The 22,367-nt window shown below is 49.8% G+C and overlaps 8 protein-coding genes across 8 annotated transcripts; 2 read left to right on the top strand and 6 right to left on the bottom strand.

Moving 5' to 3' along the window:
- Positions 1-555: 555 nt before the first annotated feature.
- On the top strand, positions 556-2,007 carry Pdw03_4252 (Glycoside hydrolase, family 16, CRH1, predicted; the record flags this gene model as incomplete). Its single annotated transcript, XM_014675859.1, has 3 exons — positions 556-667; positions 726-1,163; positions 1,235-2,007. 3 exons carry the CDS (start codon positions 556-558, stop codon positions 2,005-2,007), a joined length of 1,323 nt encoding a protein of 440 aa, XP_014531345.1.
- A 604-nt stretch (positions 2,008-2,611) lies between these two features.
- On the bottom strand, positions 2,612-4,225 carry Pdw03_4251 (S-adenosyl-L-methionine-dependent methyltransferase; the record flags this gene model as incomplete). Its single annotated transcript, XM_014675860.1, has 11 exons — positions 2,612-2,693; positions 2,749-3,177; positions 3,248-3,434; positions 3,495-3,520; positions 3,572-3,612; positions 3,669-3,744; positions 3,819-3,860; positions 3,910-3,939; positions 3,992-4,048; positions 4,099-4,157; positions 4,208-4,225. The coding sequence occupies 11 exons, from the start codon at positions 4,223-4,225 to the stop codon at positions 2,612-2,614; spliced, it is 1,047 nt and encodes a 348-aa protein (XP_014531346.1).
- Positions 4,226-4,858: 633 nt separating this feature from the next.
- Pdw03_4250 (Tetratricopeptide-like helical) lies at positions 4,859-5,334 on the bottom strand (the record flags this gene model as incomplete). Its single annotated transcript, XM_066100696.1, has 2 exons — positions 4,859-5,120; positions 5,192-5,334. The coding sequence occupies 2 exons, from the start codon at positions 5,332-5,334 to the stop codon at positions 4,859-4,861; spliced, it is 405 nt and encodes a 134-aa protein (XP_065956096.1).
- Positions 5,335-7,690: 2,356 nt separating this feature from the next.
- Positions 7,691-9,538, bottom strand: Pdw03_4249 (Alkaline phosphatase; the record flags this gene model as incomplete). Its single annotated transcript, XM_014675863.1, has 2 exons — positions 7,691-7,971; positions 8,020-9,538. The coding sequence occupies 2 exons, from the start codon at positions 9,536-9,538 to the stop codon at positions 7,691-7,693; spliced, it is 1,800 nt and encodes a 599-aa protein (XP_014531349.1).
- Positions 9,539-9,901: 363 nt separating this feature from the next.
- Pdw03_4248 (NADH dehydrogenase) lies at positions 9,902-10,768 on the bottom strand (the record flags this gene model as incomplete). Its single annotated transcript, XM_066100695.1, has 2 exons — positions 9,902-10,104; positions 10,225-10,768. The coding sequence occupies 2 exons, from the start codon at positions 10,766-10,768 to the stop codon at positions 9,902-9,904; spliced, it is 747 nt and encodes a 248-aa protein (XP_065956095.1).
- A 747-nt stretch (positions 10,769-11,515) lies between these two features.
- Pdw03_4247 (Vacuolar ABC heavy metal transporter (Hmt1), putative) lies at positions 11,516-14,393 on the bottom strand (the record flags this gene model as incomplete). Its single annotated transcript, XM_014675865.1, has 3 exons — positions 11,516-12,770; positions 12,839-13,995; positions 14,052-14,393. 3 exons carry the CDS (start codon positions 14,391-14,393, stop codon positions 11,516-11,518), a joined length of 2,754 nt encoding a protein of 917 aa, XP_014531351.1.
- Positions 14,394-15,993: 1,600 nt separating this feature from the next.
- Pdw03_4246 (WD repeat protein) lies at positions 15,994-20,087 on the top strand (the record flags this gene model as incomplete). Its single annotated transcript, XM_066100694.1, has 2 exons — positions 15,994-16,178; positions 16,364-20,087. The coding sequence occupies 2 exons, from the start codon at positions 15,994-15,996 to the stop codon at positions 20,085-20,087; spliced, it is 3,909 nt and encodes a 1,302-aa protein (XP_065956094.1).
- A 299-nt stretch (positions 20,088-20,386) lies between these two features.
- On the bottom strand, positions 20,387-22,321 carry Pdw03_4245 (DNA double-strand break repair and VJ recombination XRCC4, N-terminal; the record flags this gene model as incomplete). The annotated part of the gene is made up of 2 exons (XM_066100693.1): positions 20,387-21,277; positions 21,338-22,321. 2 exons carry the CDS (start codon positions 22,319-22,321, stop codon positions 20,387-20,389), a joined length of 1,875 nt encoding a protein of 624 aa, XP_065956093.1.
- Positions 22,322-22,367: the final 46 nt, after the last annotated feature.

Below are 22,367 nucleotides of genomic sequence, written 5' to 3'. Positions count from 1 at the left end.
CTTTTAGGGGAAGATAATTAGCTGTTCAGATGTGACCCCTAAAGTGACCATTGAAATAAAATACCATCCATTACCACCCAATACAATTCAAACTCACTCAAAACCACGCACAGACGGAAATCCCCCGAGCCTCTCCACAAAAGAATTAAAAATAACTATAAAGCAGCCAATCAAACTCCTTCCCGGGTTACGCTTCTAGTCCGACCCATGGACCTTACCAAGTTTAACGGAGTCCATCCTGATTGGGTTAGTTGTGAATTTCATGTTTTCAGAGTAGAGGGAGGGGGGGAGGGTGGTTAATCGCATTAATAACTATTCGCCTCCCTCCGTTTTCATTCTCTTTCCAGTCGAACTGCTTTCGTTCAGTGATATCGTTCTTGCAGTGAATTTATCTTCACTTGCTGCCTCTCATTTTATACACATCTAACTTACATTGTTTCCCCCTCCCCCCTATTTTTTTTTGGCTTCCCCACACTTTCCCTCGTTGTCTGTGGCTTGGATTCAAATTCTTAGGCATTCTGTCATTTCCACTGTACATACCAACAGTACATAATAATGGTTCGCTTTGTGACACCTTTGGTCCTGGCCTCACTGTCAGTGTCCGCCTTCGCCGCCCAATCCTGCAGCTCCAGCAGCCAGTGCAACGAGAAATACCCATGCTGCTCCCGTGAGTAACGCTACCCCCCCAACATTGCAATTTCTACTAACCGAATTATGCAATACAGAATATGGTGAGTGTGGTACTGGCGCCTATTGTCTCGGCGGCTGCGATCCTGTTGCCTCGTTCTCTCTCGATTCCTGCGCGCCTATGCCCGTCTGCGAGAGCAAGACTTACACCTGGGATAACCTCGACAATTCCATCACCCAAGACAAGTACCTGGGTAATGCCAGCGCTGTTGACTGGACCTACAGTGGAAAAGTCAAGACCGAGAATGGCAATCTGATTATGACTATGCCCGCCAACAGTGTTGGCACTCTTTTTGCCAACAACCACTACGTCTGGTACGGCAAGATTTCTGGAAAGATCAAGAGCTCCCGCGGCAAGGGTGTTGTGACCGCTTTCATTCTTCTGTCCGATGTTAAAGATGAGATCGATTACGAGTGGGTCGGGGCCGATTTGACCGCCGTGCAGACCAACTACTACTGGCAGGGTGTTCTAGACTGTAAGTCGAGAAAAAAAAAATAGCGGAGAAAAGGTTTGATCCGAATAATCAATGCTGACTTGATGAACTAGGGCACAACAGCGCCAATATCACCGTGAACGGTGAGGATACCTTTAATGACTGGCACACTTACGAGATCGACTGGACCCCTGAGAAGGTGGACTGGATCGTTGACGGCGTTGTGCACCGTACTTTGAACAAGGCCGACACCTACAACGCGACCTCCAAGCAGTACCAGTTCCCCCAGACACCCTCCCGCCTTCAAATGTCGCTCTGGCCCGCCGGCCAGGCCAGCAACGCCCAAGGCACCATCAACTGGGCTGGCGGTGATATCGACTGGGACAGCGAGGACATCAAGACCGTCGGGTACGACTATGCTACCGTCGGCGAGGTCAGCGTGCAGTGCTACGACCCTCCCGCCGATGCCACCAAGAAAGGCAGCAAGGCCTACATCTACACCAACTCCGCTGCCATGGAGAACGATCTCTCCATCACCAACAACAACACCGTCCTTGCCTCCCTCGGCGCTACCGGTCTCGACATGGATCTCGGCGCTCACAAGTCAGGCTCTTCCAGCTCTTCATCCACTGCGTCCAACAGCATCCCCGCCAGCAAGGGTGGCTCTGGTGGCATGACTAGCAACAGCACTTCCTCTCATGAGTCTAGCTCGGGCTCTAGCTCGGGCTCGGGCACTTCCACCACCGATGCCTCGGAGACTTCCACTACTGGCTTCACCCAGGGTACCCCCACCCAGGGCAACGGTGCAGCCAGCCAGAACGAGCGTGTCCTCCGTGGCTCGCTCTTCGGCGTTCTGGTGGCTCTTGTTGTCCTTGTGGCACTGTAAATGTTTTGCTGGATAGGTACATATATCAGCGTTCTACCTTTCTTTTATTCTTCTTTCTTGCCATGCTTGTTGCTCGGCTTTGGGTACATTTTTTGTTGACTACTTTGCGACTTCGCTTTGTGTCTATCTCTGACTGACCTTGAACAAATTACCTAATGAATAAGTTTGTTCCTTGAATCTTTTCCCTCCCCCCCCTTTATAAGGTCGTGATGTTCAACGGTTGACTACATACGCATCTGCATTTTTCCTCCATGTCTGTTCGATATGCACCGACTTGTGTTTTCTTTTGGCCGATTCATACTCTGTCACTTTCTTTCCTATGCGTTTTGCCGCTGCTCTGGTAAAGCCTTGTGATTCCCTTCACATGAGTGGATAATAACTACAAGATTGTGACTTTTTGTTCGAACATACCAGACTTTACACCGCGCCCCATGGCTTTCCCTTTCCAGTTTAAAGCAAGTTCCTGAACATATAAGCCTAGATGTGGAAGGTACGGGCTGAAGCAAAGATCACAGAAAAGAGCTGGTAACGATGGAAAGCTTCGCTTCTGGACTTGAATGGACGCCAAAAAGACCATCTGCACCTAAGAAGATTCGAAACAGCTTTACAGCGATGTCTCGACCTTGATTTTTGCCTCTTTCGCTTCTAATTCCTCGTTGGTAGGCTTTCTTGCCCACACGCGGTTCCTAAAAATGTATCAGCACGAAACAGAGCAGCAACGCGATTCGGAAGAAACCCTACGCAGGTTCATAAGCGTGAATATGCGGATTGTTCAGCTCTTTGCGCACTTTAGCCAGATACAGCTGCACCTCCTCCTTGGTCCACGGCTCCGGTTCCCCAAAGTGAGTGAGAAGCCACATCGCCCAACCTTCTAGACCGGCGTTCCAGTGGCCATGCTGGAGGTGTCCGGCCTCCTTCAGGGTCGTATCCCTAGCCCAAGGTCCGATGGGAATCTTGTACCGTTCTTCGTGCACGTCCACGAACCCAGCTTCCTCGATTGCCCTGCGCATCGTTTCGTGGGTTCTGAGCGACCGTCCAGCTCGCTCCGAGCATCTGATAAACATCGCGCCCCACCCATCAAGCTGGTGCTCTTTCTTCAAGGTACCGTCATCGCTGTAGACTCGCACATCTAGTTCCATTTGTTCGATCCAGCCACCAGGTTCCAGGGCGCTATTGCGAATTAGAACGAAAATGAGGGTACTGTGTCTTGGCAAATCTATGAATGGGAATTGAAACTCACTCGTAGGCCTGTTTGTATAGTTGGTGCCACCCCTCGGGAGGGAATGCACCATACATTAGGCGCATGTGGATAAAGTCAAATGGCTCTCTCCATGTCCACTCGCGAAGCACATCATCCACCTCGAAGATGCAGTTTGGGGGCATCCATGACACAGGTGGGGGGAAGATATCCACTCCGCGGACAGTAGCTAATTGGTTTCAGCCACTGAACTCAACAATAGAAGGAGTCGAATCAAGGATTCCAGTACCGAACGGGTAGCGATCGGCTACGTCACTAATAACCTGTTAGAGGGTTCTTTTGAACAGCAGTAAGCCATTGGCTTACATCGCCCAACTCCCTTGGCCAGTTCCGATGTCTAAAATATTCTATACTGCATGGTTAGAGGAACGTTCAAGCCAGGATCGCCTCGGTGCAGATTCACCTTGGGCGAACCACCGATAGGGGCGCTGAAAAGAGGATTCGTTTTTTCGTGTTCTAGCACGAGAAACATCAAATGGCTAAGTTTGTTAATATTACAGAGCTCCTAGTTAGTGAGAATGAAAAAGGACATGGGAATGGGGTGCGGTTTTACCCAATCTCGAATGCCTCGAATTGCTGCTCGTCAGAAGGACCCCTTGACCTTGTTAAGTTAGGTAAAGCAAGGTCGTTGCATTACAACTCACCAGTAGTCATCTTCTTTGATGGCTTGGTATCTATATACCGGGTTAGTCTTAGAAGATGACCTTAGACTGGAAGAGTACTGACCTTCGACCGTTTTCCAGTCGTCCCCTCGCGATCGCGGATGCGATAGATGTGGTATCCCTAGATACTGTGAGAATACCACCATAGAAATGATTCACAGTGGCACTCACGACTGAAGGTCATGCGCATCCATGCCATAGTCGGTGACCATAGAATAGAGATCAGGATCCTAGACGAAAGGTGAGAAAGACCACATCAGATGATGAAACCACCACTTACCACCGCGATTGGCTCCATTTTCGCGATCTTGACCCTTTTCCCAATGTTGAAAGGCAAAACTGTCAAGGGAAGAAAGGTGGAGAGTGTCAAAGTGTCAGACGGGAACGGGACTCCCCAGGGATCCACACACCTGCTAGACTACGTCTGCCAATGCCAAAGCCCTAGAACCGGGTTAGGACTAGATTGAGAACTTGAAGAAAAAGTACAGAATGTCAGCTAACCACCTGTGGACTGGTATTGTACTCTGCTAGAACTACTGCCATGTGGGATTATTAAGCGGGGCATTTGTGTTTGCACATGCAAGTACATCGTGCATATATTATAACTCAGTACTCATTTCTTACTTCCATGTGAGTATCCGTGGATTTATTGTTACCTTCATGTGCTACATAGGTACATGGGTAATCTCTTTGCCGTTTAGTACACACAACCCCATTAGCCCTAAACTGCCCTTCCTTCCATTTGGATTTACCCCCCCCCCCCCCCCCCCCCCCCCCCCCCAGCCTCGTGAGCCACCTTCAAGCTCATTCCATAGGTTGCATCAAAGCTCGCGTTCTCTCCATCACAAATCAAGTGAGCCATGCGGGCGTACCTTTCTGCCTGCATCACCCTCTCCGACGCTAGTGCAAGCAAAGACTTTGAAAGAATCATTCATACTAACAGAAGATTTTCCATAGCCAGATCCGATTTCTTAACCACAAGCAGCCCATCCACACCTCCGTCGAGCATAATTCCAATCGCCGTGAGAGCCCCATTCATAGCCTCCCTAGCTTCACCCTGCTGCTTCAAGCTGTCATAAGCCCCGGCAATCAAAGTAGACGGCTCCCACAGCCCCAGACGCAGCGCCTGCTCCAGCGGGCGCGGATATGTCTCAGCCAGATGCTTAATGAGCGTCTCGGTGCGCCTGCAGCTGCTATTTTATGGTTCCATAGTGATCTCTGTGCGCTGTCTAGCCCACGTCTTGAGAATCCGGGGCTCAGTTACCTCGACGTCGGCGCACAAGGTGGAGCAGCACTCAAAGCCCCAGTGGCGGAGGTCCATGTGCTGGTTTTCAGAGCTGGAGGGAAGTACCGGATTCTCAGCTCGGTGTTTGCAGGGATATTGGTGGCTGCGCGGAGAATCATCATGGCGCCGATGAAGGCGCAATGTGCGTTGCTCATGCACAAGTGATTTTATCATTGAGGCGTAGGGCCAGATGCCGCAGTTATCTCAGGAAGCTGCTCTCGCCAAGCTGATGGGGCCATCTTGTCTACAGTTGGAATGAACCCGATATCAGAAACGTGGTCAACTCTGATCCCGTAGTCACCATCGAACATCACAGTCAGGAGCCAAAGGCAAAATCTACCCTTTGTCAATAGAGCCATCCTGGTAGCGGAGCATCTCGGTCAACATTTGGAGCGGAAAATGCAAGAGCCCCTGTGATGAGTTTCAAAAAGCAAATCTCTGAAAATCACGTTTCTTGGGCCTTTCAATGGAGAGAGACACGGGAGATAGATGGTGCAAAATAGCTGATGGAGCATGATCTTACTGATGATATCGAGAAACTGTTCAATCGAAATGAGTGACAATAGAGGAAAGTGATTGAGCGAGGTAAAGGCTATCTGCATGTGAACGAACAGCGAGAAAGCAAAACGCGTAAGCAAACAACGCAGGTAGACATTGAATTGTTTAGTCTGAATTTACAACTCTAACCCTCGAATATTCTAACTGGGATGAAACAACCTGATTTGCGCATGTCTGATTTAGACTGGTGAATCTGGGATGAGAACATGCCTGTTCGTCAGGGGATGCTAAAGAGACGCCTCTAGCTCAATACCTTTGGCAATTCAGTGGAAATGCAATTCAATGGTTGTATCATATAAGAGGCATAATGACTATGTTACAGTGAGAGATGGCTAAAAAAAACATTTAGTCTTTTCATCCTTATTCCGGTATGCAAGAAAAATCGGCCGTGTTTGCGGCCTTGAAAGCATCTTCTTGTTTATTTTTTCGTAAAGTCATTATTTTCACAAACATGTTGCCCTTCTCAGTTTCAAAGAGAGACTTTTCTGTGTACAGCTGGGGATAGCTACATAGATATTAATCACGGTAATGCTTGCTGATGAACTTCACTGGCCTCGACATGAGAATTGGGACCACGCGGTATGGCAATGAGTTGAGCAAGACAGGTAAGCTAGCCTGCGTGCTTTTCCTGAATATAACGCTCTGGATGTCCACGGATAAGAGCATTGAAGTCCATCACAGTTTGTGCTATTTAGTTTTTGCTTTGTCCGATAAGCTTTAACCTCATTCTTTCTTTTATCTCACTATGCTTCCTCCCACAATGATTCCATTGTTCATTCTCGGCATCTTGTAACCCACTTAGTTTACACTAGATAGCATTGACATCAAACAAGGAGTTACATGACCAATACCATATAGATGCTTAATTCTCTCTTGAACGAAGTGAGCAGGGTAGCAACATACAAGGCCTGATCTTGAGCTCACTCTTGCTTCAGTGTAGCTGCATTATATACCCTGGCTTTATTCACTATGATCTATACATGGCAGTATTACTTTATTACTGTGCAATGCCCTTTTCTTCATAAACGAAATTCCAATTTCTCATATTTAGATACGCTCAATCTCACTCAACCCCACAGGTTGACTACATCTCTAGTAAAAGTCATCCTGGCTTGTCTTACGCCAACACCTCATACCTGACTTCACGCCCACAATCATAATCAACTAGCCACCCGAGATTCACGGAGGGGGGGGATACAACCAGCACTGAGCGCAAACAGGCATTCTATCTCGAGCTGCACTGACACAAAAGAAAGAGTCTCTCAAGTCAGACGGACACAGAGAGCAATCAGCCTCGTGTGGCATCCACACGAGTTGGGTCAGGATGTGCCTCTTTATGGAGACTCACTACTTCAAATGCAATCATACGTGCTTCGAGCTCTATCTCTTTTGCCACGAGATTCTCCGCCAACTGAACCGTATCAACGACCCAGACCAGCTCAAAAACTACGATTTGCCGTTTGACCCTGATTGTCCCACCTGCCACCCATACACAATCACCATGATACCAACTGCCCGTCATTCGGATATGAAAAATCTGGGTGTGTTTTCGGAGAGTAACATTGTGCACCAGACGATGGATTTAGTGCAGAGTTGCCCCGATTGTAACGCGAAGGGATTGTGATGACGAACAGTCTTTTCGTTACAATGTGGATATGGAGATAAAAGCGATTGATGTTGAACTCACATGTATATCTATTGAAGACGATGTGTTGGGCAGCACTGAAGCGGGGGGGATTAGCCCCGAAAAGATATGAACTTTTGTTTCTAGCAAAAATAGGGTCAGCTGTAGGCGGATGGTCGAGGAAATGAAACATCTGAATTGCATATATTCAATGATGATAAACCCCGAAATATTCATAGAGCCGACTCATACAGAAATTCAACAAAATAGAAAAAGTGTCCAGTTGTGGCTGTCATTTAGTGGGCAGCCCCACATCCACACTCATCGATAGATCGCTTCCTGAAGTCTCCATGGTAAGTGTCTAATCCCTCGGTATGGAAGTTCAAGCCAAGGGGATCACCCATCCAGTCATATGATGGCGAGGTTCCAGACTTGGTGTCCTGCAGCAACTTCGTGACCTTGTCGACATTGAGATCAAGATAGTCAGCAAGGAAGTCTCCCACGTCGGTGTTTTCCTGGTTGCCAACCAATGGCCAAGCGTCTTTGGTAGAAGACGCGTAGATATTGACGTCGACAGCTATAACAAAATTAGCATACTGTCATTCACTAGTCGAGACTTTCTTACCAGAATGTCCATGAGTGCTCCAGCCAACCTGGGCGCGGCGACTGATCATGTCCGCAAACACGTATGACGGGGTGACGTTGGGGGCCGGGTGGAGCAGGGCATCTACTTCATGGTCTGTAGCATCATCAATAGCAAGCCCATCCTTAAGACTTTGCCGGACCCAAGACTGTTTAGCCGGATCCTTGGCGTCCTTGCCTGGCCCAGAAAGATATTCTTCTAGCCGAGCGGCAAGGTATTCGGCAGAGTGGCTTGCCTTGTCCAGAACACTCGGAAGCCACAAGTACTCAGGGTAGGTCTTGTGCAACTGCCGTGCTGCGGAAAGACCGCCAGTCTCGTGGTCAGATGTGCTCACAATCACACCAGGAGTGGAGTCATTCTCTAGGAACTCGAGCGCGGCAGCAAAGGCCCTATCGTATGCTAGTACTTCGTGAACCTGAGCGGCAGGGTCATTACCATGACCAGCATGGTCGATGCGAGAGCCCTCGATCATGACAAAGAACCCATGCTCGCTGTCCTCGGTGGCCTTGCTCAAGGCCTTCAAGGCCGTGCGAGTCATCTCCTCCAGAGAGGGATAGGTCTCGTTTTGAGTGCGTCGATCAATTTCGAACGGGATGTCCCCGCTAGCAAAGAGACCTAGCAGTGGTAAAGTGGCATTATCGCCGCCCTGGAGGCTATCGAAGCCCGCACGGTCATTGATATAACCAAACCCATTCTGGGCAGCGACCTTGATCAAATCATGATCATCACCACGACAGCTGCCATCCTGTGAGTTGGGCAAGAAATGGCACCGCCCACCGCCAAGCAGAAGGTCTACCACCCGACCGAGAGGGTGTTCTCCAACTTCTTGGGCGGCGATCAGATCTTCGTAGTTCCGCAAATTGGCATGCGCAGCAAAGCATGCTGGGGTCGCATCCGTCAGGCGGGTGGTCACAACCAGGCCTGTCTTATAACCCGCCAACGCAGCCGCCTCGAGCACAGTCCCACAAGGCGAGTGGTCGGGAAGCACTGAAATGGCAGAGTTGTAGCTCTTGCGGCCGCACGAAAAGGCCGTCGCTCCAGCCGCGGAGTCTGTCACCAAGCTAGAGCTTGACCGTGTTCGCGAGGTTCCGATGTAATGCTTATCCAAGACCAGAACGTCTTCGAATGGCAGATCATCCGTGTATTGCCGAAAGCCTCGAGTCAGCGAGAGACTCGTAGGTCCCATGCCGTCAGACACCATGAATATCATGTTCCGCTTGCCCGTCGGCTTGCCTCCAGGACCCCAGGTTGTGTTTGACGCGTAGTGGTCGTGAGGCTCTGCCGACTTGCGTGGGTAGATCACGGCCAGCACAATTACCAGAATTGTTGCAACAAGGGCCCAGGAAAACACTCCAATTTCCCGCCAGGAAGGCCAGACTCGTCGCTTGTTTTGAGGGGCCGTTCGCTCGCCGGTTAGAAGAGCGTAGTCCTCTTCTTCATTTCGAATCGACAAGCCGTCATCGGACAGCCGCGGAGGTAGGAGGGACTCTTCCCGCGCCATTTCTAATATTAAAACAAAACTGGAAAAGAGCGAAGACAGGTTGAGGAGGTCGAGAACTTCGATTGCGACCTTCCCTTGGAAGGTTATGTTGACTCACGTGGACCCCGATCCCTGGGAGGCGGAGGTGAGGAGATAAGGATACGATAACAGGGCTCACATGATACCCGACGTCACGTTCCTGCATCACGACCCTAGAGGTTGGGTAACTTGTAACGATGCAACATGTAAGAACTACATCTGCCCTTTGGTGTAACCGAGGAATATAAGGAGAAGAATTGCTTCATTTTTTGAATCAGCTTAAGCCAGATGTAATCAAGCCATCTACAATAATACATGTCATTCTGGAGACAAACCCTAGTTGCCTTAAAGAGGTCTAGCCTTCCACCCAATGGGAATCATGGCAGCGGCAATCTCAGTAACACCGCGCTCTGTAGCAAGCAGATTGAACTGCGCGGCCGCATTACGAGTATCAAGAATGTCCACCCGAATGCCCAGCGAGTTGATGTGACGCTTAGTTTCAGGTGAGAGCGGAAATGTCGAGCCACCAAGACCAAGAATGAGCATATCTGTGGTGAAACTGTTAGCGAATCGAAGTGCAATTTTACGGTCAAGTTCAAACATATTATATCCGTAGACGAGCGCACATATCCGGTACCAAAAAAAGAAAGAAAGAAGAACCAACATACCAGGCTTTGGCCAGACAAGGTTTAACAACCCCCAGACCGATTCATCTAGCTCAAACTGCCCTTTGGAATTGAGCATAGCATCCTTAGCGACAAGATCGCTCTCTGCGCCCTCTATAGCCTTCCACGGCCGCCACGCAAATGCCTCACCACCGACCAGCAACAGCCCATCGCCGTTTGTAAGCTTGACGCCATTGTTAAGATGGAACCCAGAATCGAGACATGCGTCAATAGCCGTTGATGGCGCCGGGATGTTGCCCAGCACGTTCAACGAATCAAAGTTGGTCTGAGTGTCTTCTTTAGACTCTGGGCCGCGGTCACGGCTGGCTGGTTTGTGTGCGTGCGCCCGAGGAATCATACGGGCTGGTCGGATAGGGGAGCTGTAGTTCCGGCGTGTTGAGGGCATTTCGGTGCTAGGATTTGAGACGACGCATGGTGTTGCGGTTGCTAATGGGATCTGGCAGAATCGAGTCAAGTTTGAGGTGCAACGGGTATTGACCAGAGAGGTGCGCAAAACGCGCAAGAGTTGCGGCGATGGTGAATGCATTGATGCAAGATGTTCGATAAAGCGGCTGGTTGAGGTTTGTTTTGTTTTATGGAGCCTCCTGATGATGTAGTGGCTCGGATGGTGGTGAGCATCACGTGAAGCAAAGCTTTCTGGCCCCGGGTCTTGGCGAAGAGAGCAGCCCCGAGACCTGGGCCTACAAGTGCATATCAACGTCTACTTGCGTGCCTCTGCGTGAGTTCAAACACATCATGCACTAACATGTAGTAAGGATGTAGAAAACACGGATGGACATTCTATAAAAACCATTAGTGGCTTTGTGCCGAGGATGGACTTGAGTTGAAAGCCCTAGTCTGTCAGATAGAACTGCAAGCAGTCAACTGCTAGGTACGATCCACGTTGTTTCAATTCTTCTTATATTAATATTGAGCCTAGCAATTAATCTATTTTGATTTTGCAGGAGTCCCAGTCCTGGCCATCTGCGCCTGGATTCATTTGAAACAAGAACAAAAGGAGAGACGGTAACATCGTACGCGTCGTAGACCAAAAACGCCGACGTGAAGAAAAAAAAATTATTGGAAGAACGAACGCACCGAAAAATGTGAAAAAAGCAAGAAGAGACGCCGCCACCCCTCGAGATGAAAGATCAAACTTGATCTCTTGCTGCCTCCGATCATTGCTGCCTATGGGTACTTTTCCTTGTAAGGATATGAAAAAGCGTATGCACATGTTGAAAATTAAACAAAAGGAATTCCCTGTCCCTAGTTTAGTGGTTCAGGCATTATTGATTTAGTTGTTTCGGCGACCGACAACCTTGTGGTCTTCATCTGATTGACTGGAGCTGTCGTCGCTGGTGGTTGCAGTGCGGATTCGCTCGGCCCGATCTTGAAGTACCTGAGCTTCTGCTGCAGCCTTTTGAGCGCGTATCTGCTTACGCCACATGCTGGCATAGCGACCCTTCATAGCCAGAAGCTCTTCATGCGTGCCGCTTTCGGCCACTTGGCCCTCTGACAAGACCAAGATGCGATCTGCGGTAGTGATGGTGCTGAGACGATGAGCGATGACCAGCATGGTGCGACCCTGTGAAAGAGTAGAGAGCGCCCTTTGGATATGCTCCTCGGTATCGGTGTCTAGAGCCGCGGTTGCCTCATCTAAAAGGATAATGCGCGGGTTCTTAATGATGGTACGAGCGATAGCTACGCGTTGCTTCTCGCCTCCGCTAAGCCGTAAGCCACGTTCTCCGACCTTGGTGTTGTAGCCATCGGGGAAAGCAAGAATCTTGTCGTGAATGCTGGCGGCGCGGCAAGCTTCGTAAACATCTTCATCGGAAGCGTCCTGGTTGGCGTATTTCAAGTTGTACATCAAAGTCTCGTTGAAAAGTACAGTATCCTGAGGCACCACGCCAATGTGCTGGCGGAGTGAATCGATTGTGATATCCTGTACATCATGCCCGTCGATGCAGATCCGCCCGTTCTCGGAGTTGTAAAACCTGAACAAGAGGCGGAAGATAGTGGACTTACCTCCGCCAGACTCACCAACCAAGGCAGTGGTAGTTCCGGGCTGGCAGTGGAAGGTAAGGCCGTTCAACGCGGGCTTGCGCGCATCGTAAGCAAACTCCACATCCTCGAACTTGATGTCACCATTGCACTTAATCAACGGAGTCGCATGAAGGCTATCCACCACAGTTGGCTGCTCACGAAACAATTCTAGCAGGCGTTCGGCATTGATTAATGCGGATTGGATAGATCGATAAAAGGTGCCAAAGAAATTGAGCGGACCCTGGAGTTGGACCATGTAGGCTAGTAGAGACACGAACTTTCCCACAGGGCGCTGACCAGTAGCAACTTGGTATGCACAAATAAAGCACATTACCAATAAGCCCATCATAAACACGGTGTTTTGACAGGTGTTCAGCAGTGTTAGAGAGAACAACACGTGATATTCAGCCTTCTGGAAGTCACACACGGCGCCCCGGTACCGGTTGAATTCGTACTGTTCGGCGTTGAAATATTTCACGGTCTCATATGAGACCATGGAGTCATTCCTAGAAGGAGCAGAAGTCAGTCCTACATATGTCTCGAGTAAATGATGAATAGTCTCGTTCTGACTTACTTTACGGCATCTTCTTGTCGCGAGGCATTGACCATCTGTCTTCTGATCTCTGCTCTCCACTGGGCCATGCGAATGGTGACATAGAGATAACCAAAGGTGGAGATCCCGACGGCTAGAGCATAGTAGACATCGAACGCAACCAGAAAGAACACAACCGCAATCACAAGATCGACAAGCATTGGCACCACCTGAAAGGTGACCTGCTCAAGGAAAGTATTGATTGAGCTGCCCTTGCTCAGAGCGGACAGGACTTCGCCGGTCTTTTTTCCGAGATGGAAGTCTAAACTCAGACCATGGACGTGTTCAAAAGCGGCGGTAGAGAGCTCCATGTAAGAATACTGGCTCACAGGAATCCAGAGGCTAGAGCGCAGAGAACTGAGCAATCCCTGACTGCCCTGTAACCATCGGTACACCACATATAGGCAAATTTGAAGCCATGGCACTTGGAAGTCCTCGCCGTCATCTTTGGTAAGAGCACCTGTGATGACTCCTATTTGGTAAGGTACTAAGACGTTCACGGCTCGTTGGCAAATGAGAAGCCCAAAACAGAATGTGACCACTAGTTGCAGGCGGCGGGATTTGGAAGGCCACAGGTATGGAAAAAATAGCGAGTACCCGCTCAAGTACTCCCACCAGCTAGTGGAAGGAATGGTCGTCGGACGCACCCATGGATCGGTGGGTTTTGAAGTTTCGGGGAGAGGAGCTCCGTTTGTCGAGCCATACGAATGACAATTGGTAGTTCCGTTCCCATGTTCATTTCCATTGCCATTTTCTGCGCCAGCGGAATCCAAAAGTCCCGTGGTTTCTGTCGCTTCATTCCTCCGTTGGCTTGTCTTCCCGTGGCTCTTCATGCTGAACGATTGACAGGCGTAGAGAAGAACCAGTGCAAACAAAAGAAGGATGCGTACACAGTTCGATCCTACCTCCAGGGATTCCCAAAACGTAATGCTTCTGCGGACCCGACCCCCTTCTGGGTCTCCAACCACTGGCTCGTGGTGAACCGACGTATAGATTGAGAGGGAGGTGCTAACGATAACCAATTCAATGGGGATGGCGACCGACCAACAGACGAATTGGGCGAGAGTAGGCGAGGGAGATGTGTCTAGCATTGCCATGAGCAGCACTGCGTAAACGAAGAATGAGCCGACGACATAAATCTGTGGCAAGTGTCAACGGCTGTCGAGAAATACCAAACCATCCGAATCAAACATACCACAAAAGACTGTCCACGCCACCAGTTCTCTGACCTTGCTGCCATTACATGTATGATGTAGATAGTTGCATCCGCAAGAAAGGTCAGGAGAATGGCCACGGAGAGCAAATTGAAAACTCGTTTGACGTTCCGCGAGAACTGGGATTGGTAGGCGGGCACTCTTCGAGTTCGCTGAGGGAGTGGTCGCCCTCCGGGTCCGAAATTTTGAGATTCATGCTTGCTGGCTTTCCTGGCAGCGATGGTAGTATTGGCCACGAAGGCCACAACAAAGAGAATAAGAAGGAAGATTGGGTAAAAGGTGCGTAAGTATTCCAGCAGCTCAAGGGCTGCATGGGGATCCATAACCCACTGAATATCCCAGAAATGAGTGTGTGTGTTTCAAACCAAGTCCATGACAGTAGTGTTAGAAAGGGAGTCCGGGTTCGGATCGGAAAGGACAGGACGACGAAAGATCGACGCGAGGAATGAGGAAGTTTCCAAGGATAGCGGAGAAACCAGTCCCACGTGGAAAAGCTAAGAGAGTTGAATTATGGAGATTTGGAAATAGAAAGCATAGAAAAAAGACGAAAAAAAATTTATACAATAGCTTGTCTTAATATTATGGTTTTTTTTCCCTGAATGTTTTTGTTTTTGTTTTCGCCTCTACTTTCTGTCTTTTCTTCTTGAAAATTTTTGGATTTGAACGGACAAGGCTGAATGTAAACCCAAGAGATAGATAACCAGAAAGGAGGTAAAAAAAAGAAAGGGAATATAGAAATATATAAAAATCACACTGGAATGACGGTGTAGATTGCAAGTTCCTGCAGCGCTAAATATAAGGGATCCACAAGCATCAGTCCTCTCAAGCTTCCGAGGTCTCTTTTATATACAACATACAACATACATCTTCTTTCTCCAAGTTCTCTTTTAGGACTTTTTTTGCCTCCGAGAATGTTCAGATAGGCCCTGATACGAAGTGATTAATCTAGTTAAAGGCGAAAATGGTCAAAGTTCAAATCGTCCTGAAAGAAAAAAAACAGGGGGCAAGAAAAAGATCGTTGATCGACAGATCGAGAACAAATCCACACATATAATGACTTCACCAAGTTGCCAAGGCAAATTTAACCCAAACTGAAAGGAATGTTAACAGGATCATCTGAGTTCAGTCACAATGGCAATGAAATCGAAAATCTCTCTCTTTTTCCCGTGATGTGTGACCTTCAGCTTGGATTGGTTGTCTGGACTTCTCGTTGATGTGTATGATTAGCTGAATGTCTCAAATTTTTGCCTCTTCTTGGCGTCTTGGGTCATTTTCGGTGGCACTCGAAGGGGCGCAGTTCAATTAATTGGCCACTGATCATGGTACTCGCAGTCGTTAGTACTCCATGTATCTGTACATAATCGCACAGTCTGTAAGTGAATGATCGAAGAATGTCCTTGGATATCTTCTCCATGTGTTTTGTGTCCATCCCGAAGCCCCGGTTAAGGTAAGACAAATCAGAATTGCATTCTGGTATTACAGATAGTACCTACTAGGTATTTTGGTCTTTGGACATGTTCACTTCGGAGAAAGCCCTTCGTTAAAATCACATTCCAATCTGATCCCTCTCATGTGTTGGCTTCTAGACCGCTCCTAATGTGTTTTCAGGCCCGATGGCTTGCAAGAGGTAAAGGGTTGAAGAACAAACCAAAAATTCCGAAATTAAAATCCTAGAACACAGCTACCTATGTTGTAACTAGTGCCCTATATGTAAGGAATATCAACATTACAAATGATGTTGTGTTGTACCGATAACTACGTTGGGTGTCCAATCTCCTTAGATAACAACAGCAAGGCATGGATCGTCGGTGCCTCAGGGATCTTTCCCTCACCGCTTGCCTTTCGACGACCTCCAACTCTCCGCCTCTCTCTCCCTCCAATTCGGTGGTCGTGTGTGCCATAATGGAGACCTGGCTGTAAAAGATGTCGGACCTCTCAGGTTCGCAATCTCCGGTTCCTCCCCCTCCTCCCCCTCCGCCACAGAAGTACTCAAATCGCGCTGCCAATGCCCTCGCTAGATTCGCCCAACCTTTCTTCTTGGGCTCGAGACCACATAGTCCCCAAAGCAGTCGTGTGAATGGCCCCCGATCGATCAGATCAAAATCACTGTAAGTGTTGCAGCTTTCTCACACCGCTCTAATCCCCCTACTTCCATGGTTTGCTCTGTTTCCATATTTGTTTTCCCACTGGTGCAGTGACCACCCCGCCATTTGGTCATCGGGGCTAGCGTGATCGGGGAATTGCATCTGAGCCAATTGAATCTTCAGTCATCTAATCGAATTTTTCTGTAAAGACCAGGAGAACCGCAGACTGTGACCCACAAAACAGGCATTGCAATCACGGCTTTGGACATCTCACCTGAGCGGACACATGCGGTTATCGCAGGCAAGGAGATTCTCAAGACCATCCAGGTCTCGCCAGACCGCTCATCGGAGGAATTCAACATTCGCAATGCAGTCATTAGCTATGCATCTACCCACCACGATGCGGGTGTTTCAATGCCACACAAGGATCAATTGAATGTGAAGGATGTAAAATGGTCACATGGGAATCATGACCGGATAATTGCAACTGCAGTCGCGAATGGTCGGATTGTGGTTTATGACCTACAGCGGCCCGGTCTCCAATTATGTCGTTTCCAGGGTCATAACCGCCAGGTGCATAGGCTTGCCTTTAATCCTCATCTTCCTTCTTGGCTCCTGTCTGGCAGTCAAGACGGCACCATTCGGATGTGGGATCTACGATCCGCCTCTGCAAATCGAGGATCTCCCACATGCGGCAGCAAACATTCGTATCAGGGCAACAGCGATGCCATCCGAGACGTCCGGTGGTCTCCTAACGATGGAGTAATCTTTGCAACTGCTTCAGACAGCGGCGCCATCCAGATGTGGGATTATCGAAAGGTCAACGCCCCACTGATGAAAATCGCCGCTCACGATCGTCCATGCTTCGCAGTCGACTGGCACCCCGACGGAAAGCATATTGTCAGTGGTGGCACGGATCGCCAGGTAAAGGTCTGGGACTTTTCTTCATCTGCCGAGCGACGGCAGAAACCTGCATTCCAGTTCCGGACGCCCCAGGCGGTCACAAATGTGCGATGGAGGCCTCCTTCTTGGGTTGGTGAATCTCCTGGCTCGGGAGAATGGCAATCGTCTCAAGTTGTCACGTCCTACGACAAGGAAGACCCACGTGTTCACCTTTGGGATCTCCGTCGCCCACATCTTCCATTCCGCGAGTTTGATCGGTACGACTCACCCACATCGGATCTTCTCTGGCGCTCTAAGGATCTTTTGTGGACGGTCGGCGAGGCCGGGGCCTTTACTCAGACCGACGTTCGGTTTGCGCCAACGGTGGCCAGTCGTCGTCCGATGTGCTCCGTGGCCTGGAGTCCTAGTGGCGAGTTTGTTGCGTTTAGTCAACAACGGCCCAGGCGACGTCCTCTGGGAGTCAATGCCGCCGAATTTCTAGGGCCCGAGGAAGACGAAGATAGCACTGGCGAAAGATCGCTAAGCCAAAGCCCTGCAGATGAAATATTTGATGAAGCCGTTTTGGCCACTTCCCTTCGGAATCAGCATACGAAATTGGCTGCGACTCGGCCATCTAAGTCCATGGGCAGTACTCCACCCGGAGTGGTGGATTTCATACCTGTGCTTCCTTTAGAACAAGCACTAGCCAAACTCGCAACCCCGATGCCTAGTCAGGTGGGAATTATTACAAGTATTGCGGGCGCCACAAATGACCCAGCAGTATTTCGGTATTTGGCAAGCCACTATACACCCTTGATGGATGAGCACAGTGAACATAGAACACAGACAGACGTCTTGAACTCTTTGATTGAGTCACTGGACCATAACGCTAAATGTGCAGATGAGGTCTCCCTGGCCAGATTGGCTCAGACTTGGAGAATTGTCAAATTCGCCATTCTCCAAGAACTTCAACGTAGAGCTAGAGATTATCCAGCAAAAGGTGGGCAGAAAGACAGGTCATCCAAGGATAGGCCACGACCAGATGATAGTCGACAGGACAGAGTCAAAAGTCGGCTGTTCAAGGGGGTCATGGAGGCGGTTCCCGAGGCTGAGAGCTCGTCGAACATGACCACCCCTCTTGCGCGACCATTGCCCGATTCCCCGAAGGACTCGTGGTCGAGCACTGATTCCCAAATCCCCTCGCTGAGTGATGGGCCGATCGGCCTTGACCCTCTCCCGCCATCAGTCTTGAGTGATCATAATGGTTGGGGGACATCGGACCGTATCTCCCTGCCGCGTGGACGAGTGCCATCGATCGATGATGCTCATTCCTCGAAATATCAATGGGATCCGGTACAAGAAGACTTGGATATAGAGCAACGGTCTGCGCCTCGAGCAATTGCCGGTAAAGCAGATTGGCGCCGTCGTGGTCACTCAGAATTCCCTCAGGCAAATTCCGAGGATGACTATGACCAAAAGCTGGAGGATAAACGTGCAGCGATCCGTGACTACAAGCAATTTCCCAAGAAACCATTGACTCTTGAATCGCCAATGGAATATTACCGGCCTCCTCGTACCGACCGCCATGGTCGGCATGATTCTTCGGAGAGTTTCCCCATGTTCTCTACATCCACCGATAGTTCGCACCCCTCCAAGTCTATTGGTGCGTCGTACTCGTCCGCTGGCCAACTTGAGGCATTTAAATCTCTGGATGCTGGACAATCTGCCTCAGCACTGAGAAGAGGGTCGACTCTCGCTTCTACGCGAGAGGAATCTGAAGATGAGCTCTTGGATCAAGTCGTCCTAAAGACTGATCGACTTCATCTGGAGCGCCCGTCAAGCCCTCCCCCGTTGATCACAGAATCAACTCCACTTGAAAAACAGCAGCAACCTCTCCCACCAGATGAAACCCCCTGCCTTGGCACTCTGCCTTATTCAACAATGGGCGGTATCTCGCGAGTCCAGATCCCACTCACGCCAGACGGAACAGACTTGAACCCGTGGGGTATTGAAGCGATTCTAAAAGAATCGGTCCGATATTATCACAGCAGCAGCAGCTTGGTCGATATCCAGGCTGCAGCTCATCTTCTCCATAAGCTGCACATTCTTTTCCGGGACTGCAAACAAATTCTCCCACATGAGGAATGCGAAACGGTCTTCAAAACTTACAATGAGCATCTGATTCGGCACTCTATGGATCTGGAAGCAGCAGAGCTCCGCCTATTTTGTGTATCAACATACCCTGCCGTCTACGAGTACGCTCAAACAGATTCCTTCATCAACGTCTACTGCTACGTGTGTCAACGACCGTTTGAAAATCCCACGCAAGATAACAGCCGCTGTTATCGCTGCAGCACACCTCAAGCACCATGCTCTATCTGCATGAGCCTTGATCCACCCTCAGAATGGGTTCCAGGGCAGCAAAATCCACCAACCACTTCATCAACCCTCACGAGTCCCGACCCAAACTCCGACACCACTTCCAACCATTCCGCACATTCCTCAGCTCCCACTGAACCCCTCCCAGCGTCGGAGATCGAGACTTTCGAGCTCTTCACTGTACCTCGGCTCAAAGGCTCCGCCCTTTGGACCTGGTGCCAAGGCTGCGGCCATGGCGGCCATCTAGCCTGCATCACAACCTGGCTCGGCGACATCTCATCCAGTGAAGGCGGCTGTGCTACCGCCGGTTGCTCGCATGACTGCGGGCCTGGCCCACGTCGTGAACTAAACCGCCAAGCCCTGCAGGCGGAGTCCAAGCGTCGCGAATCTGCTAGTCGGTCAGCCGGTGCCGGGCTCGTAAAGCGGGATCCCTGGACTAAAAGTGAAAGTAAGGCTGTCGAGAAAGTCCGCGGCATGCTGGGCGTTGCTGGCATTGCCGCTGCCACTGGTGGCAGTGGGGCTGGCCCGGTTACTTCGACAAATAATACTTCCTCTCCGGCGCCGGTTTCGCCCGGCGCCATGTCACCTAAGAGGGTGCGGCTTGTTACCCCGAATGAGCAAGAGAAGGAAAGTGTTGCCTCGGCTCGCGCGGGTCCCCCTTCGAGGGGCTGAGCTTGAGTCTTGCGCGGCGCTTTAAGTGTACCATTACTAGCGCGTGTCTTACTTTTACGTCTTCACTTCACTTTCTTGTATTCTTCTTTTATTTGATTCCCCAATCGCGATGCTTTCATGAATGGATCTATGGATTTGAGCACATGCGTGTGATGTACAGTCTTCAAGTGCATCTCTCCCTTGTCAGATACTACGTAGATAGATTGTGTCAAACACACGCACGTAGCATTTTTCCGTCAGACCGCTTGGCAAAGAACTTGAACACATTCTGGAAACAGAAAACCTCTACTCCCTTCCGTCTAGAACCTTCTCTTCTTCTTCGCAGGAGCTTTGCCCTTGGCCTCGAGCGACCTTTTCAGTTCCTCGCGCTTCCGATCAGCCCGCTGGTCTTCAGTCTCCGGCTCAGCAGGTGGAGCGGAAGGAACCTTCTTCGCTGCTGACGTGGGCAATGTAGACTCCCCTTTTTTAGTAGCTTTTACATCAGCCTTCGGTTTAGCAAGTATAGCCTTTTCGGGTATTATGGCCACCGTTTCAGATGTAGGTAGCGGAGACTTGTCTCGGGCTGGTTCGGAGGCTTTGGCTTTAGCCTTGCCGCCTATCATGCCAAGTTTCCCAGGACGCTTAGCTTTGGCTGCTGGTACCTGTGTTGACGATATGGGGAGAAGATGATTATTACTTATAATTTCTTCTTCTAGTGACTTTGTAGGTTCCTGGGATTCTGTAGAGTCACTGGTTTGTGCTGGAGGAGAAGGCGATGGCGAAGGCGAGGGCTCTATTGCTTGCTTTTTCTTGCCGCCTATCATGCCCAATCCGCCCTTTGGCCTTTTCAGTGCCTCTCGAACTTGCGCCGGAGGAGGAAGGGCTAATGAGGGAGAGAGAGATGGCGAGGGCGGATGCTCTGTCTCTTCCTTTCTTTTGCTGCCAATTTTACCCAGTCCACCCTTTAGTATTTCCGGCACCTCTCGGGCTTTTGGCTGCGGTGCGGCAGGCTCTGGCGACCTTGAAACGCTGGGAATACGTCTTTGGTGCGGTGCTGGTTCTGGCTCGGAGTCTGAGTCTGATGCGGTGGCTTCGTCTTCCTCTGAAGGCAACACTGGCGGAACCAGACTTTTCTTTCTGTCCTTTTGCTTGGGGGGTGAGATTTTGCCTTTTTGATGTTGAAAGTCTAGTCTAGGAGGGGTTTTTTGTCGCTTTATCAGCAAGGTTAAGCTATACTCATAACTTGTGATTAGGGAATAGTTGTAGCGTACCTGAAACTCATCGACATCACTGCTTGCCGTTGAATCCCCTCCTTCGTTGATATGCTGGTTTTCCATCGGCTTTTTTCGATTTTCGTCGCTGGGACTTTCCTTTTTGATGGGAGAGGCTTCTCTGGTGCTAGTTTCAGAGAACCTCTTAAGTCGATGCCACCATTCACCTTGTGCTTGGGCAAAGGTACCTAAATCATGAGAATCACCGGATTCTGAGATTTCTTGCAGTAAGTTGGTGGCCAATCCCGCCTTATGTGATACTCCTGTCTCAGCAAGCCAGGTTTGTTCCTCGAACGGCGCAATGCCTTTGACATGTTTACCCGCCTCAGACCGCGTAATAGCTTTGTGAGACGTCCGCGACCCTGCAGCACTAGGAAACACAGACCCTAGATCGACGCCCAGTATTTCCAGTTTGTCAAACAACTTGCCAAGTACGTAGTCTTTCTGTTTGATTTGGCTCAAGAGCAAACCTTGACGGGAATCCCACTCCGCTTCCTCCTTCAGCAACGGAAGCAATATAATAGTGGTCAATGATGAGAGGGGTTCCTTTGATAATTTCAAAGACCACATGAGAGGCTTCAACGGGGAGGGGAGCTTGGTTGTTGTCGTAATTTCAAGGGAGTCGGGTTGTGTTCCATCACTTAGAAGTGCGCTTTCATTACCCTTTTGTAAAGCTTCTCCAATTTTCTCCAGGAGCACATCGAGTTGTTCTGGGTCCTCTCCAGGGTCAATTGTTGTGGCAATTTCCTCTGCTCTCTTGGTGATAGCTTTACGGGGCAGCCGCTCTGACCAAATGTAGGTGAGGTCTGTTATGTGAATCTCATAGCCTTCTCGGGTCCAGATATACTGAAAGAGCAAAGGAGGTAGTCCCAGCAGCTGGGACAAGTGAAGACGCTGCCATTTCGAGGGCATGGCTTGATCAATTTGTTGATTTACAGTGCGGAGTTGTGAAGTTCCGAAGTTGTCTTGAGCTGCCTGGGCCATAGGGAAGGGTTGCCGCCCGCTTGACTTTCCCGCAGATCTCCCGAAC

The sequence above is a fragment of the Penicillium digitatum genome, chromosome 1 (genome assembly GCF_016767815.1).
Source record: "Penicillium digitatum chromosome 1, complete sequence".
NCBI lineage: Eukaryota > Fungi > Ascomycota > Eurotiomycetes > Eurotiales > Aspergillaceae > Penicillium > Penicillium digitatum.
The sequence above is the reverse complement of the archived record's forward strand: the minus strand, read 5'-3'. Positions and strand labels throughout refer to the sequence as shown.